This window comes from Panthera tigris, chromosome D2 (assembly GCF_018350195.1).
Source record: "Panthera tigris isolate Pti1 chromosome D2, P.tigris_Pti1_mat1.1, whole genome shotgun sequence".
Taxonomy (NCBI): Eukaryota; Metazoa; Chordata; class Mammalia; order Carnivora; family Felidae; genus Panthera; species Panthera tigris.
This window is the reverse complement of record NC_056670.1, coordinates 58,347,260-58,366,075: the sequence shown is the minus strand read 5'-3', so window position 1 is coordinate 58,366,075 and position 18,816 is coordinate 58,347,260. Positions and strand designations below refer to the sequence as shown.

The 18,816-nt window shown below is 44.4% G+C and overlaps 1 protein-coding gene across 19 annotated transcripts in view; it reads left to right on the top strand.

Moving 5' to 3' along the window:
* Window positions 1–18,816, top strand: part of SEC31B (SEC31 homolog B, COPII coat complex component) — a 36,093-nt gene that overhangs the window by 5,135 nt on the left and 12,142 nt on the right. For 9 of the 19 annotated variants that reach the window (XM_042960521.1, XM_042960517.1, XM_042960516.1 and 6 more), the window contains 11 exons: window positions 4,665–4,860; window positions 5,075–5,170; window positions 6,089–6,232; window positions 6,550–6,692; window positions 7,742–7,841; window positions 7,946–8,107; window positions 8,623–8,757; window positions 16,198–16,428; window positions 18,156–18,257; window positions 18,360–18,434; window positions 18,697–18,792. In XM_042960521.1, the coding sequence (XP_042816455.1) occupies window positions 4,665–4,860; window positions 5,075–5,170; window positions 6,089–6,232; window positions 6,550–6,692; window positions 7,742–7,841; window positions 7,946–8,107; window positions 8,623–8,757; window positions 16,198–16,428; window positions 18,156–18,257; window positions 18,360–18,434; window positions 18,697–18,792 (1,480 nt within the window). Of the gene's footprint in view, window positions 1–4,485; window positions 4,530–4,664; window positions 4,861–5,074; window positions 5,171–6,088; window positions 6,233–6,549; window positions 6,693–7,741; window positions 7,842–7,945; window positions 8,108–8,622; window positions 8,758–16,197; window positions 16,429–18,155; window positions 18,258–18,359; window positions 18,435–18,696; window positions 18,793–18,816 lie in introns of all 19 variants that reach the window. The other 10 variants (XM_042960514.1, XM_042960513.1, XM_042960512.1 and 7 more) reach the window with 8 other exon arrangements.

Below are 18,816 nucleotides of genomic sequence, written 5' to 3'. Positions count from 1 at the left end.
GGTTTCCTCACTTACATATAAAGAAGAGGTTGTACAAGAAGACTAAGAACCTACTGAGCTCTAAATTCAGGTATTATGTTCAGTGTTTCCTTCTCTTCCTTTTTTGTATCATAATCTCTTTTCTTTTTCCTTTTTTTTTTTTTTTTTAAAGAAACCTTCCTTGGGTCTCATCGTTATTACCTAACACATACTTTTCAAAATCTTCCCCCATCCTTTGCCTGCCCTTTTCACCAGACGCATGCCTCAACCACATTTGAATCCTGAAGATCCCCTTATATCAATTCATGAGGCATCAGAAAATATTATGTATTTAGAAATATCTGACTGAAAGAGAAGTCCTCTGAAACACTGGTGTGGGGGTGGATAAGGGACCACCTCAAGCTGTAAATAGACTGAAGAGAGGGAATGGATTAAAGCCACCGGGTGCATCAGAATCAATATGGATTAGCACGTGCATTGAAGCAAGTGATGTTTGGTTTGTTAGATGAATCTCACTCAAGAATAAAGGTTTTTGGGAGAATAATACATTATTTATGAATTGTCTTAATGAAATGAGGACTTAGCTGCTGTGGCTGAATGAGGTCAGAGACCAGTGTGCGATGTGCAGTACTCCACCCTCTGTCTGCACTGAGGGTCTAGATCTTTTTGTGGTCTCTGTAACCTCTGTATGACCTATTCTCTAGTAACGTGAAGACAGTAGGTGATCTATCTCTCAGCACCTTTATAGTAGTTCTGGCTACTTGGGGAACCCTATGGCCTCTCTTTGGGTGCCTGTGTAAGGAACAACACCAAGCAGAAAAAGATCACCTTGTGTACTTTTCTTAGTTTTCCCATTTCCAAGGTTTGCCTTCCTTAGAGATTACATCAAGATCACAGAGTGGAGAGAACGTGGGCTTTGTTGTTGGATAGGCCTGGGTTCAGATCCCAATGCTGCCATCTAATATCCTCTTGGACACATTGTTTAACTTCTCTGGCCCTGTTTTTCTCTGCTGTAAATTTGGGATACATGGGCACGTATTAGCTGGTGCATATTAGGCTTCAGAAAAGAAGTTCTCTCAGACAGCCACTGCTTCACTTCGCTGTCTTCATTCTCCAACTTGAGCCCTGCCTTCACTGCTCTTTTTTTTTTAATGTGTGTGTGTGTGTGTGTGTGTGTGTGTGTGTGTGTTGAGAAAGACAGAGCATGAGCAGGGGAGGGGCAGAGAGAGAGGGAGACACAGAATCCGAAGCAGGATCCAGGCTCTGAGCTGTCAGCACAGAGCCTGATGTGGGGCTCAAACTCACCAACTGTGAGATCATAACTGGAGCCGAAGTCAGACACTTAACCACTGAGCCACCTAGGTGTCCCTTCACTGCTCTGACTTTTTAGGAAACTTGGATTCCCTCAGCTAGTTTGGCTTGTTTTCACTTCAGTAACATGAGGTTGGAATTTTTTTAATGTTTATTTTATTTATTTTGATAGAGAGCAAGCGATCAGAGGAGGGGCAGAGAGAGAATCCCAAGCAGGCTCTGCACTGTCAGGGCAGAGCCCAATGTGGGGCTTAAACTCACAAACTGTGAGATCATGACCTGAGCCAAAATCAGGAGTCAGATGCTTAACTGACTGAGCCACCCAGACCCCCTCTGAGGTGGTTATTTTTAAAAAGGAACCTTACTAAGCAAATAAAAGCAAAATCCCAAACAAGTACATAAATTATGGAAGAAAGAATTTACACAACACATATTCCTAGTTATAAATTAGCTAAAGCTTGGCCTCAGCTGAGCTTAGCTAGGATGGCCTTTTGATCTCTCAGGCCTCAATTTATTCTCTTTAACCTTGTCTTTTTCTCTCCGCCAGGAGCATAGCCATGAGCTGATCATAGGGCTGGTTCTGTCTTTATGAATTTCAGTGTCTTCCCCTACTGGTCTAGGCTGGTATCAATCTGATGTATCCAACACAGGGGTTCTCAACCCTGTTTGCTTGTTACAATCACCTGGGGGCTCTTGTTAAAAATGTAGATTCTGGGGGCACCTGGGTGGCTCAGTAGGTTAAGCGTCTGACTTCGGCTCAGGTCATGATCTCGTGGTTTGTGGGTTTGAGCCCCATGTTGGGCTCTGTGCAGACAGCTCAGAGCCTGGAGCCTGCTTCAGATTCTGTGTCTCCCCTCTCTCTGCCCCTCCCATGCTCATGCTCTGTCTCTGTCTCTCAATAATAAGTAAATGTTAAAAAAAGTTTTTAAAAATGTAGATTCTGAGGGCCTGTCTCTGGAAATTCTGCTTTGCAAGGTCTAAGTAGGAAAGTAAAGAATCTGGTTTTTTCTTTTTCTTTTTTTATTTTAGAGAGGAAGAGAGAGTGCAAATGAGGGAGAGGGGCAGAGGGGGAGACAGTCTTAAGCATGCTTCCTGTTCAGTGCGGAGCCGGATGCAGGGCTCGATCCCATGACCTTCAGATCATGACCTGAGCCAAAATCAAGAGTCGGACAGTCAACCCCCTGAACCACCCAGGTGCCCCAAGAATCTGTATTTCTTTGATGCTGTATACTGCCCATTATCACCATCTCCATGGGAACCTCTTCAGCAGAGAATTGCACCTGTATTCTCATGTTTTGAAAGTTCCCATCATTCCATACAAACTCTTCCTATACCATCTCTTTAAATTTCTAATCTCTGGAAATCCTATTTTCAAGCCAAAGGCCATCTTGTTTTTTAACTTTTAAACTATTCAAACATAGAAAGTTGTAGAATAGTACAATGAACAATTACATACTTTTCCCTAGATTTATCAGTAGTTAATATTTTGTTGCATTTGCCTGCATGCCGTGCACTCTTTTTCTGCGTGCACATGTGTGCGTACACACACACACACTGTTCCCTGACCATTTGAAGAGCAGAGATGATTGGCATTCCTTGAGTCCGTTGAATGATCATGTCCTGGTCCTTGCTTAACTTGTCCTAGCCGTTCTCACTCTCCTAGATGTTCTCTTTCATGTCCTATTTGGGCTCTAGGCTCACTCTCACTAGTGAAATGGTTAACCATAGGACTGTACTTTCTACGTGCTTACAGAAAGAAAATCATTTTGTCACACTCTGTGTTCTGCATCTTGGTCACTCTAAACTAACTAGGCTTGTTCTCGAACTCTTTGGTGACTCCCCCTTGAGGTCTCAGGTGCCTTTGTCTTTGGTCTGTATGCCAGGTGCTGTGATCATACTGACGTTACTGTGACATCTTCTACCACCCCCATGTGAGTTTTTCACTGGCCATATTCTCCTCTGGTTCCTGTGAGACCTATTGTGGGCTTCTCTAGTTATTTTGTTGACTCGCCCTCTGCCCACATTGACCTCTAGCCCCAGGTGACCTGGCAGCCTCTTGAACTAATGTGGCACGCGTTCTTCTGCCCTGTTGAGATCAGTACAATGTTAGAACACATGGCCTTTTGGACGGTACCTGTAGAGCCACCGTTTGTGTCAGCTCTGCTGCTTTACCTCAGTTGCTGACCTGGTCTCAAATGGTGTTCAACTCTTCACTTCTAACAGGTTGGTGCTGCCTAGTGACTGGTCAAACAGGTTCCTGCCTGGTCACCCCACTCAGTTTCTTGGCTGATGTTTCCCAGGGTGTGGGAACATTTCATTCCAGTTAGGGATCTTATGACATCATTCAGTGTGAAATCTGGCTTCCCCGAAGGGCTGTGGAAATACCCTTGGCTAGCAGCTGTGAAATGGAGGACAAGACTACCTTTAAGGCTTTGGGGATTTCACATGGCTTCCCTAGGGGCTTTGTAGAGGACCTAACTCTGCAGGGGCCCAGGATCCGTCTTTTCCTTTTGTGTAAGATGCAGGCCAGAAAGCCAGAAGTGTTTCCCACGAGATGTGTTTATTCTTTTTGCTTCTGTGTTTCTAGGGCTGGCCGGCTACAGCCATAGAGCAGATCCAGTGGGCTAGTCACATGGGAGAGACACAAGGTGGAGTGATCCTTGGGTCCCTTCTCACTTACAGCTTGAGAGGGAAGAGAGGACAACAGTTGTTGGTGTAGGGAACCTGCTTCTAGTCAGGTACAGAAGAGTTTGGATCTTCCTCTAAACAGAATACAGTCTTTTATGATGGTTAAGGGATCAGACTCTAAAATAAATGGGCCAGACTTTATACCTTGATTCCACCACTTCCTAGGTGTCAAATAGGGATAAAACTACTAACTGTGTATACAGAAATTCATATATTTTCTGTGTCTCAGTTTCCTCAATTGAAAATGGAGTTAGTAATAATACCTTATAGAGTTATTGAATATTAAATCAGTGAATACATGTGAAGCACTTAAAACAATGCTTCATACGTAGGAACTGTTTAATAAGTGTTAGTTGTTACTGTTATTTGAGTTGTGAGGATTAAGTGAAGTAATTTATTTGAAATGTGTATCACTGGCCCTATATAACCCTAATAATGTTAATTTAGGGGGAAAAAAAAAGCCTGACCTCCTCACTTCTAGTGTAACAAAGATGGAATATTTTTCAGAGAAAGGGCAGGACCAAAGTGAGGACACCTCTGTTGTGTGTCTGGTAAGTGAGGGAGAAAGGCAGGCCTGTCTTGGGGTGGGGATGCCTGCATAATGGCAGAGGCTGACAGAGATGCCTGCTCTCTGCCTATTAACATGGTTCTGAGTTGGTGCTGATGCCAGTTTCTCCTCTTTGTAGGTTTTACAAGCTGATCTGGGGGAGCTTTGGCAATGGGCTTCTGGAAGCCTCCGGGGTTATTGCAGGCGGAGGGAACAATGGCATGCTTACTCTATACAATGTGACCCACATCCTGTCTTCGGGGAAGGAGCCTGTGATTGCCCAGAGGCAGAAGCACACGGGGGCTGTCCGAGCCCTTGACTTTAATCCTTTCCAGGTACTGCATTTCAGTTGGTCAGACCATGGCCAAGCCATGGAGTAACAATTCTGTATGGAAACATTGACTTGTGGCCTCCAGTCTGTAACTCTGAGCCCTTCCCAGACTGTTAGGGGAGCGGCTTTGGAAACCCCACATGTGGGTCTCTTTCCCCCTTTCCTGCTCTCACTTCTTCCTGGGGTGGTGTTTCTCCAAAGACCTGTTCTTCATACAGGGCCACCTCCTGGCCACAGGAGCCAGTGATTCTGAAATCTTCATTTGGGATTTGAATAACCTAAATGTGCCAATGACCCCAGGATCCAAGTCACAGGTAAGGAGGCTCCTAGGGCAGCTGATTTTCCCAGGGAGAGTCTTGAATCCTGGAGGCAGCCAGAGCACAGGAGGTTTTGGACTTTACCACTGGAGGGCAATAAAGCTCCGCAAACGAACACATTTTACCAGCCAGCCATTAGCAGCAATGGAGGGGAGGGTGGTTTGTGGTCATTAACTGTCCTAGGGTTTCTGGAAGGAAGATGAAGAAGGGCAGTGGGAGGCACTGAGAAAAGAAGTGTGAGTACGATTTATCATAGTAGAGCTCAGGCAGGGTAGAGTAGGACCCTAAGCTCAGGAAGTGGGGCTAAGAGTAGGACACCCAGATATACTCTTGTCCTTTTTGTGGAGTGAGTCAGCTTTGCCTCTGTATCTAGTTCTCCATGCAGTTGGGGTCCTGTGTATATCTGTCTCTGAGTGTACCTACCTGTCAGTCTATAACTGGGTCTGTCTTTTTGCTTCCTGGCTCTTCTCTGTCTTATGCTTACAGTATCGTGAGGTAAGTTAATTATAAATTTGATAGCACCCTGTGCCCTAAAAATAGCAATGGCTTTTCTTTCTGCCTCATTTTCTCTGAGGGTCTTATGTGTCTGTGTTTCCCTTTCTTCCTCCTCCTCTCCCTCTCTCTCTGTCATAGATAAGAGGCCTGTTTTAAATCTTGACTCTATTCTCTCAGGAGCAACTTGGGATAGGAGTAAAATCCAAGTGTGCCTGCCCTTCTCTCAATTTCTACACCAGTACCCCCAAAGGATCCTCTCTAGAAAATTTAACCCTCGGTTCCCTGATACTATCTGGGTTTGGGAAGCTCATGTCTGCTCTTGGGCTTTCTGTGGGTGGTTGGGAGCAGTGGAACAGCAAATGTCTCTTGGTCCAGGGGATGACAAGTTGTCCTCCACCCCCTCCCCCCATCCTGCCACAGCAGCCTCCAGAAGACATCAAAGCACTCGCTTGGAACCGGCAGGTTCAACACATTCTGGCTTCTGCTCACCCCAGCGGCAAGGCAGTTGTGTGGGATCTCAGAAAGAATGAACCTATCATCAAAGTCAGCGATCATAGCAACAGGGTGAGTTCTGGAGGCAGAATGCAGGGTTGGGCTCTGGCTTCTTCCTCATGCCTGAGCTTTGGAGCTGTTCTTCCCCAGGCCAGGGTTCTGCTTTCAGCCGCTACACTTGCAGACTTAGCCTCTTATCAGATTTCCTGTTGAGAGTGAATGCTTAGGGAAGCTAAACAGAGCTGATCTGGAGGCTTCTAATATTCATTACTTACTCATGGTCATCACACAGAAGAGACACAAAACCTGCCCTATTCCAACTGGGCGGAAAACGTTCATAATCAGAAGAGTCAGGTTACGTCACCCTTTGGGGTCTGCTTTGTTCACAGATGCACAGCTCAGGCCTGGCCTGGCACCCAGAGATAGCCACCCAATTGGTGCTCTGCTCAGAAGATGATCATCTTCCAGTGATTCAGCTGTGGGATTTGCGCTTTGCCTCCTCTCCCCTGAAGGTGCTGGAGAGCCACAGCAGGTAATATCTCAAACTCTACTTTTTTGGCAGACGGTATGGCATAACTGACCTGGGTAGGAGGCAGTGAATGCCTCACTTTAGTTACCAAACATCCTCCCTGCCTTCAAAGCCATTCCCAGTGAACAGTTTCCCAATCCTAGCTCTAGCCCCAACAAAGAGGAGTTTCTTGAGATGGTAAGGTTATGGAGAAGAACCTGAGATTCCATTTAACTTCCAGAAATTGGAGTGTGGATGGGGTCATGACAAATATTTGGAGCCAATGTTTAGTCCTCCTGGGAGAGTCCAGGATAATGTTAATCTCTTTAGGTGGTGAGGTTATCTCCTCCAAGACTTCTCCTTTTTTTTTTTTTTTTTTTAGTTTCTTTATTTTGAGAGAGAGAAGGGTAGAGAGAGAGGGAGACAGAGAATCCCAAGAAAGCTCCACACTGTCAGCACAGAGCCTGACATAGGGCTTGATCTCACAAACCACAAGATTATGACCTGAGCCAAAACTGAGAGTCAGACGCTTAACTGACTAAGCCACCCAGGCACCCCTAAGACTTTTCAGTAAGAAAACCTTGGCTCCTGTTTATCCTCCGAACAGGCCTGCCCCTGAAGCTGTAACTCTTAGGCCCTTAGCAGAGAAAACAACCCCACACTGTTCTTTCTTACTAAAGGTCTATGTTGCTTTTATGCCTTCTTGGGGACTTTTAAGAGTTAGATCCTCACTCCTCACATGGGCTAAAAAGCACACATAGGGATGGGTGCTTGAGTGACTCATGCTGATTCACAGTCCCTACTCTACAGTCAGGGAGGAGAAGCGGGCCATCCTGCAGGGACTGTGAGAGGCAGGATGATACAGTGCATAGTGCCCAGGCTCTGGGGTTTGACGTGTCCTGGCTGTATGGCTGCTGAAGTTTCCTTAATTCTTCAAAGCCTCCTTTTCCTCATTTGTAAAATGAAATCAGGCCACTCATTTTATAGGGATGAGATATATCCAAGATATGTATGACACTCTACTCCTAGTGGGCATTCAACAAATGTTAGTTCCTCTTTCCTTTCCTTTTTAGGGGGATCTTGTCAGTGTCGTGGAGCCAGGCTGACCCTGAGCTGCTGCTCAGTAGTGCCAAGGACAACCAGATCTTGTGCTGGAACCTGGGGAGTGGTGAGGTAGGCCGGCCTTTCTGTGGGCATGCTGGGAGAGGAGATGAGCTGTGTGTTCTGCATTGTTTTACCTAAGTCAAGGTTTCCCTAATGGTTGGGTTCCTTCACAGGTAGTATATAAGCTACCCACACAGAGTAGCTGGTGCTTTGATGTGCAGTGGTGCCCTCGGGACCCTCCAGTGTTCTCTGCTGCCTCCTTCGACGGCTGGATCAGTTTGTACTCCGTGATGGGTAGGAGCTGGGAAGTCCAGCAGATCAGACAGGCTGACAAGGTTTGAAGGGCTTGGTGGAGAATGCTGGAGGGAATGCTGTCTCTATGTTGGGGGAGAGAGAAGGACGAATGGCCTGGGAAGATGGGAAGAAGTGGGGACTATTGGAGACTGGGAAGCCAGGGGCCTGGGTTGGGAGGGCTGCACCTTTGCTCTAGTGCCCATCTTCCTGGGAGGATGTCAATTTCTGCCACAATACAAAAGAGGCCTTCACCTTGACGCTTGCTCTTGGATGTTCTCTGTGGTATTTCAGGGACACTGGACCTCTATGGTGGAATCGTTATTTTGGAAGTGCCTTATCTCCCTTTCTCCTATAGATCTGTTCTGTGTCTACACTCCACTGTAGACCTTGGATACAGTAGGCTTTCCAAGAGCCTACTGCATGCGAGTTTTACTCTCACTACCAGTTCCCTAGAAAATGGGAGTCTAGCCTTTGTGGGCCAGATTGGATGTTTCAAGGATTTCCCCCAAACATGTAGACGCAGCACCACTTCAAGTTGGTGTCCTTTTGCCCTCAGATCTCTTCTTCCTTCAGCAAAGGCCAGCCTCTCCCACCATTGCAGGTGCCAGAGCAAGTGGCCCAAGCATCACTGATACCTCCTCTACAAAAACCCCCCAAATGGATGAGAAGGCCAGCAGGTGTTTCATTTGCTGTAAGTGTAGTGTGCGTGTGTGTGGGGGGGGGTAGTGCATGGTTGTATGTGTGTATGTGTTTGTGAAGCCTGTTGCGCGCCCAGCACGGAGCTGTGTTCTGTAGGAGATTCATTCCTACTGCCTGTGTCTCAGATCAGGTCCCACCTTCATGCTCAGGCAGAGTTACTGTAGCTTTCCTTTCTACCCCTTTGCCTAGCGTACTGTGCTGGTCCTGTCTAAAGGGAATTGAGCGCTTTAGACTGCTTGGTTATGGAGAACTGCTTGAGATTCCACCTGATCTTTCTCTAACTCTTACGTGTTTGGACTGGTAGTGAGTCCAGACATGTAAGGGTTAGAATACAAAGCAGGAAAGAAAAAAATGTAGATTCCATCCTGTCCCTCCTCTGCTCAAAACCTTTGGCCCCCATTGTCTTATGGACTCGAGGCCAAATGTACACAGGGCCGCACTTACCTTTCCAGTTTTTATTCCCCCTTATTCTTATGTGTTTCATGTGCTCCAGTTATATATGACTCCTTTCTGTTCCACAAATAACTCCTCAGCTTTGCTGCTTTTGCCTGTACCCTGCCTTTCAACTTCTCTCCTGAGCCATTGAATCCTACTGTACCTTTTCATGTTCTTTTGCTTAAATACCACCCCCTCCATGATGTCCATCTTTAAACCCTTGTCAGACTTCACTTTGAGGATTTATCCTCCTATAATGATACACTTTACTTGGACTAAGGTTATTTACCTACTCGGTGGAGACCCTACTAAGTAATGGACTCCTGGAGGACAGGGACCACATTTTGTTCATTTTTATCCCTAAAGCAAGTGCTTCTCAAACTTTAATACACATACAGATCACCTGGAGATCTTACTAAAATTCAGATTCTGGTTCCTTTAGTCTAGGGTAGGACCCAAGATTCTGATTTCCAGTAAGTTCCCAGGTGATTCCCTTGCTGCTGGCCTGAGGAGAGGCAGGGCCCTAAAGCACTAGGTTAACCTAATGCTTTAAATATTAGGTGTCATTTAAAAACAGATGTATCGAAGAAGTGATTCTTCTGTGCAGAGCCACCAGTTTTATTGTGGAGGCAAGGCCAACACACTCAAGAGGCAGGGAGGTGAAGAATTCTTATGTTGAAAGACCTACATTTCTTCGTTTGTCTTGTTTATTGATTTCAGGAGATAATTCTGTGTTTAATTGTTGAGGACTCACCATACCATTTTCCACAGCAGCTGCACCATTTAATATTTCCAACAATGCCTAGGAGTTTCATTTTCTCTGAATTAGCCCCAATACTTATTTAATACCTTTTTTTTAAAGTTTTTATTTATTTATTTTGAGAGAGACAGAGAGAGAGAGAGAGAGAGAGAGTAGGGGAGGGACAGAGATGGGGGAGAGAGAGAGAATCCCAAGCAGGCTCTGTGCCATCAGTTCAGAACCTAATGCGGGGCTTGAACTCATGAACTGTGAGATCATGACCTGAGCTGAGATCAAGAGTCGGACCCTTAACCACCTGAGCCACCCAGGCACCCCTCTGCCTTTTTTAATTGAAGTATAGCTGACACACAATGTTACATTAGTTTCAGGAGTACAACATAGCGATTCAGCAGATTTATACGTTCCGCTACGTTCACAAGTGTAGCTACCATGGGTCACCATACAGTGCTATTGTAGTACCATTGGTTATATTTCCTATGCTGTACCATGACTTATTCATTGCATAACTAGAAACAGGTACCTCGCACTCCCCTTCAACCATTTGCCTGGACTCTCACCTAACCCTCCCCTTTGGCGGCCACTGGCTTGTTCTCTGTATTTCTGGGTCTGTCTGAAGAGGCCTGCATTCTTTTTTTTTTTAACTTGTTTTATTTTTTATTTTTTTAAATTTACACCCAAATTAGTTAGCATATAGTGCAACAATGATTTCAGGAGTAGATTCCTTAATGCCCCTTACCCATTTAGCCCATCCCCCCGCCCACAACCCCTCCAGTAACCCTCAGTTTGTTCTCCATATTTATGAGTCTCTTCTGTTTTGTCCCCCTCCCTGTTTTTATTTTTTGCTTCCCTTCCCTTGTGTTCATCTGTTTTGTCTCTTAAAGTCCTCATATGAGTGAAGTCATATGATTTTTGTCTTTCTCTGACTAATTTCAGTTAGCATAATACCCTCCAGGTCCATCTACGTAGTTGCAAATGGCAAGATTTCATTCTTTTTGATTGCCAAGTAATACTCCATTGTGTGTGTGTGTGTGTGTGTGTGTGTGTGTGTGTGTGTGTGTGTGTATACGCACCACATCTTCTTTATCCATTCATCCATCAATGGACATTTGGGCTCTTTCCATACTTTGGCTATTGTTGATAGTGCTGCTGTAAACATGAGGGTGCATGTGTCCCTTCGAAACAGCACACCTGTATCCCTTGGATAAATCCCTTGGATAGTGCAATTGCTGGGTCGTAGGGTAGTTCTGTTTTTAGTTTTTTGAGGAACCTCCATACTGTTTTCCAGAGTGGCTGCCCCAGCTTGCATTCCCACCAACAATGCAAAAGAGATCCTCTTTCTCCGCATCCTCACCAACATCTGTCGTTGCCTGAATTGTTAATGTTAGCCATTATGACAGGTGTGAGGTGGTATCTTACTGTGGTTTTGATTTGTATTTCCCTGATGATGAGTGATGTGGAGCATTTTTTCATGTGTCAGATGGCTATCTGGATGTCTTCTTTGGAGAAGTGTCTATTCGTGTCTTTTGCCCATTTCTTCACTGGATTGTTTTTTGGGTGTTGAGTTTGATAAGTTCTTTGTAGATTTTGGATACTAACCCTTTATCTGATATGTCACTTGCAAATATCTTCTCCCATTCTGTCAGTTGCCTATTAGTTTTGCTGATTATTTCCTTTGCTGTGCAGAAGCTTTTTATTTTGGTGAGGTCCCAGTAGTTCATTTTTGCTTTTGTTTCCCTTCCCTCTGGAGACGTGTTAAGTAAGAAGTTGCTGTGGCCAAGGTCAAAGAGGTTTTTGCCTGCTTTCTCCTCGAGGATTTTGATGGCTTCCTGTCTTACATTTAGGTCTTTCATCCATTTTGAGTTTTATTTTTGTGTATGGTGTAAGAAAATGGTCCAGGTTCATTTTTCTTCATGTTGTTGTCCAGTTTTCCCAGCACCACTTGCTGAAGAGACTGTCTTTATTCCATTGGATATTCTTTCCTGCTTTGTCAAAGATTAGTTGGCCATACATTTGTGGGTCCATTTCTAGGTTCTCTATTCTGTTCCATTGATCTGAGTGTCTGTTCTTGTGCCAGTACCATACTGTCTTGATGATTACAGCTTTGTAGTATAGCTTGAAGTCTGGGATTGTGATGCCTCCTGCTTTCGTTTTCTTTTTCACGATCACTTTGGCTATTCGGGGTCTTTTCTGGTTCCATACAAATTTTAGGGTTGTTTGTTCTAGCTCTGTGAAGAATGCTGGTGTTATTTTGATAAGGATTGCATTGAATATGTAGATTGCTTTGGGTAGTATTGACATTTTAACAATATTTGTTCTTCCTATCCAGGAGCATGGAATCTTTTTCCATTTCTTTGTGTCTTCTTCAATTTCTTTCATAAGCTTTCTATAGTTTTCAGTGTATAGATTTTTCACCTCTTTGGTTAGATTCATTCCTAGGTATTTTATGTTTTTTTGTGCAACTGTAAATGGGATCGATCCCTTGATTTCTCTTTCTGTCGCTTCATTTTTGGTGTATAGGAATACAACCGACTTCTATGCATTGATTTTATATCTTGCAACTTTGCTGAATTCATGAATCAATTCTAGCAGTTTTTTTGGTGGAATCTTTTGGGTGTTCCATATAGAGTATCATGTCATCTGCGAAGAGTGAAAGTTTGACCCCTCCTGGCCGATTTGGATGCCTTTTATTTCTTTGTGTTGTCTGATTGCAGAGGCTAAGACTTCCAATACTATGTTGAATAACAGTGGCAAGAGTGGACATCTCTGTCTTGTTCCTGACCTTAGGGGGAAAGCTCTCAGTTTTTCCCCATTGAGGATGATATTAGTGTTGGGTCATTCATATATGGCTTCTATGATCTCGAGGTATGCTTCTCTATCCCTACTTTCTTGAGGGTTTTTATCAAGAAAGGATGCTGTATTTTGTCAAATGCTTTCTCTGCATCTATTGAGAGGATCATATGGTTCTTGTCCTTTCTTTTATTGATGTGATGAATCACGTTGATTGTTTTGTGGATATTGAACCAGCCCTGTATCCCAGGTATAAATCCCACTTGGTTGTGGTGAATAATTTTTTTTAATGTATTGTTGGATCCGGTTGGCTAATATCTTTTTGAGGATTTTTGCATCCATGTTCATCAGGGAAATTGGTCTATAGTTCTTTTTAGTGGGGTCTCTGTCTGGTTTTGGAATCAAGGTGATTCTGGCTTCGTAGGAAGAGTTTGGAAGTGTTCCTTCCATTTCTATTTTTTGGAACACCTTCAAGAGAATATTTCTTAAATATTTGATAGAATTCCCCTGGAAAGCCATCTGGCCCTGGACGCTTGTTTTTTGGGAGATTTTTGATTACTAATTCGATTTCCTTACTGGTTATGGGTCTGTTCAAATTTTCTATTTCATCTTGTTTCAGTTTTGGTAGTGTATATGTTTCTAGGAATTTGTCCATTTCTTCCAGATTGCCCATTTTATTGGCATATAATTGCTCATAATATTCTCTTATTATAGTTTTTATTTCTGCTGTGTTGGTTGTGATCTCTTTTCTTTCATTCTTGGTTTTATTTATTTGGCTCTTTTCCTTTTTCTTTTTGATCAAACTGGCTAGTGGTTTATCAATTTTGTTAATGCTTTCAAAGAACCAGCTTCTGGTTTCATTAATCTGTTCTACTTTTTTTTTGGTTTCAATAGCATTAATTACTGCTCTAATCTTTATTATTTCCTGTCTTCTGCTGGTTTTGGGTTTCATTTGCTGTTCTTTTTCCAGGTCCTTAAGGCGTAAGGTTAGGTTGTATATCTGAGATCTTTCTTCCCTCTTTAAGAAGGCCTGGATTGCTATATACTTTCCTCTTATGACCACCTTTGCTGCGTCCCAGAGGTTTGGGGTTGTGGGTGTTATCATTTTCATTGGCTTCCATATACTTTTTAATTTCCTCTTTAACTTCTTGATTAGCCCATTCATTCTTTAGTAGGACGTTCTTCAGTCTCCAAGTATTTGTTACCTTTCCAAATTTTTTCTTGTGGTTGATTTCGAGTTTCATAGCGTTGTGGTCTGAAAATATACACGGTATGATCTCGATCTTTTTGTACTTACTTAGGGCTGATATGTGTCCCAGTATATAGTCTGTTCTGGAGAACATTCCATGCGCACTGGAGAAGAATGTATATTCTGCTGCTTTAGGATGAAATGTTCTGAATGTATCTGTTAAGTCCATCTGGTCCAGTGTGTCATTCAAAGCCATTGTTTCCTTGTTGATTTTTTGATTAGATGATCTGTCCATTGCTGTCAGTGGGGTGTTGAAGTCTCCTACTATTATGGTATTACTATCAATGAGTTTCTTTATGTTTGTGATTAATTGATTTATATATTTGGGTGCTGCCACATTTGGCGCATAAATGTTTACAATTGTTAGCTCTTCTCGGTGGATAGACCGCTTGAGTATGATATAATGCCCTTCTGCATCTCTTGATACAATCTTTATTTTAAAGTCTAAATTGTCTGATATAAGTATGGCTACTCCGGCTTTCTTTTGTTGACCATTAGCATGATAGGTGGTTCTCCATCCCCTTATTTTCAATCTGAAGGTGTCTTTAGGTCTAAAGTGGGTCTCTTGTAAACAGCATATAGATTGGATCTTGTTTTCTTATCCATTCTGTTACCCTATGTCTTTTGATTGGAGCATTGAGTCCATTGACGTTTAGAGTGAGTACTGAAAGATATTAATTTATTGCCATTATGTTGCTTGTAGAGTAGGAGTTTCTGGTGGTGTTCTCTGGTCCTTTTTAATCTTTGTTGTTTTTGGTATTTGTTTATGTATACACACACACACACACACACACACACACACACACACACACAGAGTCCCCCTTAAAATTTCTTGCAGGGCTGGTATAGTGGTCACAAATTCCTTTAATTTTTGTTTGTCTGGGAAACTTTTTATGTCTCCTTCTATTTTGAATGACACCCTTGCTGGATAAAGAATTCTTGGCTGCATATTTTTCTGATTCAGCACATTGAATATATCCTGCCACTCCTTTCTGGCCTGCCAAGTTTCTGTGGATCGGTCTGCTGCAAACCTGATCTGTCTTCCCTTGTAGGTTAGGGATTTTTTTTTTCCCTTGCTGCTTTCATGATTCTGGAGAGGCCTGCATTCTTATCATAGCTCGGTCACTTATTAGCTGGGTAACCTTGGGCAAGTCACTTAACTCAAGACTTCAGTATTCTCATTTGTACAACAGGGACAGTAATACCTGCTCAGCTATATGTTAGTGAATTGACGTGAACCTCAAATAAGCATATATACAAGCACTTTGTAAAACTATCAAGTATTAACAAGTCAAAAGTTAAAATTGTTCTGCGTAGCACTAATCTATAGTGTAGGTTTGTGCTGTAGGAGAGTCAAGTGAAGAATTTTGGCCGGGAAAGTCCATTAAGGCAGGGGTCTTAGGAAAATAGTGAAGGGTTGGGGAGTAAGCAGTAGTTGTCAACCATGGCTGCAACCTGAAGAGCTTGAAAATATACTGATGCCTGGTCCCACCCCCCGGGATTCAGATTTTATTGTTGGGAGTACAACCTGATGATGATTCTGGATAGCTCCTCAAGTGGTTTTAATATGCAGCCAAGGTGGAGAACCGCTGGAGTAAAGGAACTTCACCGAGCTCTGCTTTGTGACAGGTGCTTTGTATAGGGTACCTAATTTGGTGAGAAGGATTCTCAGTTGGGGGTGTTTTGGTGGGTGAAGGCTCAGAAGCAGGAATAAACTGGGCCCTTTGGGGATGTGGAGCGATCACATAAATGAGGAGGGAGAGAGAGGCTAGAGTGTCTGGCCCTGATCTTGGAGGATTTTGTATGCTATGGGCAGAGGTACTTAAGCCCTCGTCTGAGGCCTTGTGAAACCGTAACAAGCCCCTAAGTAGCAGTAGGTACAGGCCAGTAGTCTAAGGCTTGGGTTGAGGAGGAAAAACCCAGAGGCTAGCAACCAATTCCAGTCATCTAGATGTGCTAGCACTGGGAGTGGGATGGAGGGGACCTGTATGGGAGACATTGAGCAAGAGGTAAGACTGCTGTTGCTTGGCTGTGGTGGGTGTAAAGACCGTGATGAAGCCAAGGTGTTTAGTGCAGGTGACTGGGAGAATGGTGCTCCCCGCATTATTACTGATTTTCTGTCCTAGGGTTGACCAATAGATAGCCTTCTCTGTGATGTAGACTTGGTGTTAATTTTTACCATTCTTGTTTTTCCTCACCAGTTTGGGGGAAAGCTGGTTACCTTTGGCCTCCCTGGCACCCCTGCCCATCAGGTGCCACAGCCTTGCCTCCGCCTAGTCTTCGTCAGTCAAGTCACCACAGAATCTGAATTCCTGAGGCGGTCAGCTGAGCTGCAGGAGTCCCTGGGGTCAGGAAATCTCCTGAATTATTGTCAGAACAAGATCGAACTAACGTCACTACAAAGTGAAAAGATGCTCTGGCAGTTCCTGAAGGTAGGAAGCCCAAAGGCTGGCTGCTCCAAAGTGTTTCCCTAAAGTGGGAAATTCCAGGAGATGCACAATCACACTGGGACCTAGATTACAAAGGCTCTGACCTCTCAGCCTTTTTCCTAACGCCACACCCACCCTCTGGACACGAAATCTTCACCTTTTGCCAGTGGCTCAGAGATCCTTTGCAGCCAAGGAAGCCAAAGGGTACAAAAACATTTGCCTTTTTTGCTACTATTGCTGATGTCCTGGAGACTTTACCAGGGCCAAGGTGAAGGCTTTCATGCCATGCCAAAGGGCAGATAAGGTGATGGGAAGAGAGAAGAAGAGAAGGAAAAGGAAGGGAAGAGGATTGGCTGGAAGTGGGGAATGCATCATGAGAAGGCTTTGAGTTTATTTCCGTTAACCCAAGGCAAGTTGTTGTGGTGAGACTCAGGGATCAAGTCCCAATTTACTCTGGAGCATGGATCGAGTTCCAGTGCTAATGAAATTTCAAGCTGCCTATGACACCAGGAGTGCTCTACCTGTGAAAGGAAGTGAGCAGATGAGAGGAGAGAGGTAAAGCAAGAAAAAGAAGTAACCGACTGGGCAGGCAGCGAGAGGATTATTCAAAGCTTTGGGGCCGTAGCAAAGATTGCAAAAAACAGGACAGACCCCAGCCCGGGGTTCTGAGCAGGGCTTGGGGTCTGTGCTTCAGACACAGAAGAACTTTGTGATGGTAGACACCAGGTATCTGGGAAGGAGACAGGATTTGAGAAAGATCATCTAGAGAGTGAAGCTAGAAAAAGATGTGGGGAGAAAAGAGTAAGAAATGCTGCTTTTGTTGTAAGCAGAATGCAGGCAACAGCTCCAGGAATGAATGGTGGAGTGAGAAAGAGAATAGAAGGCACCATCAGTAGTTGAACCTTTACTCTTCCAAACAAAGGAGGCAGCAGTGCCCAAGGACAGAGGGGAGTCTGCTTGAAAAGCTATCCAAGAGCTGTCTGTGATGATGGCCCTGAAGCCGAATGTGGCTGGACATTTCTAAAGGACAAGCGTGGGAGAAAGAGGGAGCCCTGAGACACTGTGAGGAAGGTATTAGTCAGAATTCACAGTTCTGTGTAGGGGAAATGAAGGGCCCAGCCATCTAACCCAGGTTAGGGTAGGGCTTCAGGAAGGCTTGGCCCTCAGTATCTGGCTTTTACTGTGTCAATGCAGCTTCCACTAGGAACTGTGTCTTCAACTGGATGTTTAGACATGCACAAGGCTCTTTAGGTTCTCTTGGCATCAGTCTCAGAGAGCTGTGGGACAGGACCCACAGCTTGTCAGCCGGGCAGCAGGTTGTGGCTGTCTTCTGCGGGAGCCCTTGTGGCAGGCCATGCAGCAGTTCAGAGCTCTCCTCTTCACCTCCCCAGAAGACAGCTCAGGTGTAAGGAGATTAGATAAAAAATTAGGCAGTTGTGTAGGTGGCTCTGCCTTAGAAGCCTAACACCCACAAGAGCCAATGTCTCTTGTACCCACACCAAAAATGTGGTTTCTAGAGTCCCTGCAAGAGATCTCTTCAGTTACAAGAGCCCTTGCAATCAGGGCAGACTAGAGCATGGTGTCCACAGAGATTATTTATAGTTTATAGTTCCAGTCCAATTTATCAGTCACAAGCAATGTTGCCTAGAAACATAGCTGACGGTTTACTCTTATCAGGTAACCAGGCCAACAGATCTAGTAAGTCAACTGAAGGTCTCATTCTCATGCAGAAATGGAAGAGGGTTTTGTTAACACCATGCCACCAGCCCAGCGGGATCAAATCTGGGGAGAAAAAGAGGAGAGATGGTGCCGGCCTTAGTAGGGCACCTCTGGTAGGTAGGACGAAGAACTGTATTAGAGGGTACGCTGGCTTAGGCAGGAGAGGGTCATTCACATTGGTTTAATGGAGTCTTGTGTATTCTGTGGTTCCTTAGGTGACCTTAGAACAAGACTCCAGAGTGAAATTTCTAAAACTATTAGGATACAGTAAAGATGAACTTCAGAAGAAGGTAAGCTGCTCACACATCAGAAGCATGTACTTGAGGCAGAGAAGAAGAAAATGCTGTCAATGGAAACTGTCTTGAGTGACCTCTTTGTGGGCTTCGTTAATGCATATACAAAAATATTACCTCCTGGAGGTCGGCTTTTCCCCAGGTGAAAAGCCCCAGGATCTTAGAGAGTCCAGGCAGCAGGGTGTGGAGGTGGGAAGAAAGCATAATGCATGTCTGATCTTGTGCCGGGAAGAGGGCGCTCATAGGTCTCTCCCTGCAGGTGGCCACGTGGCTGAAGAGTGACTTGGGGCTGGGTGAGAGCCCTCAGTCCGAGGGAGATGATCACAGTAACAGACAGCAGGTCTTCTGCAGCCAGGTGTGGTAGGAGCCCAGGCAGCCA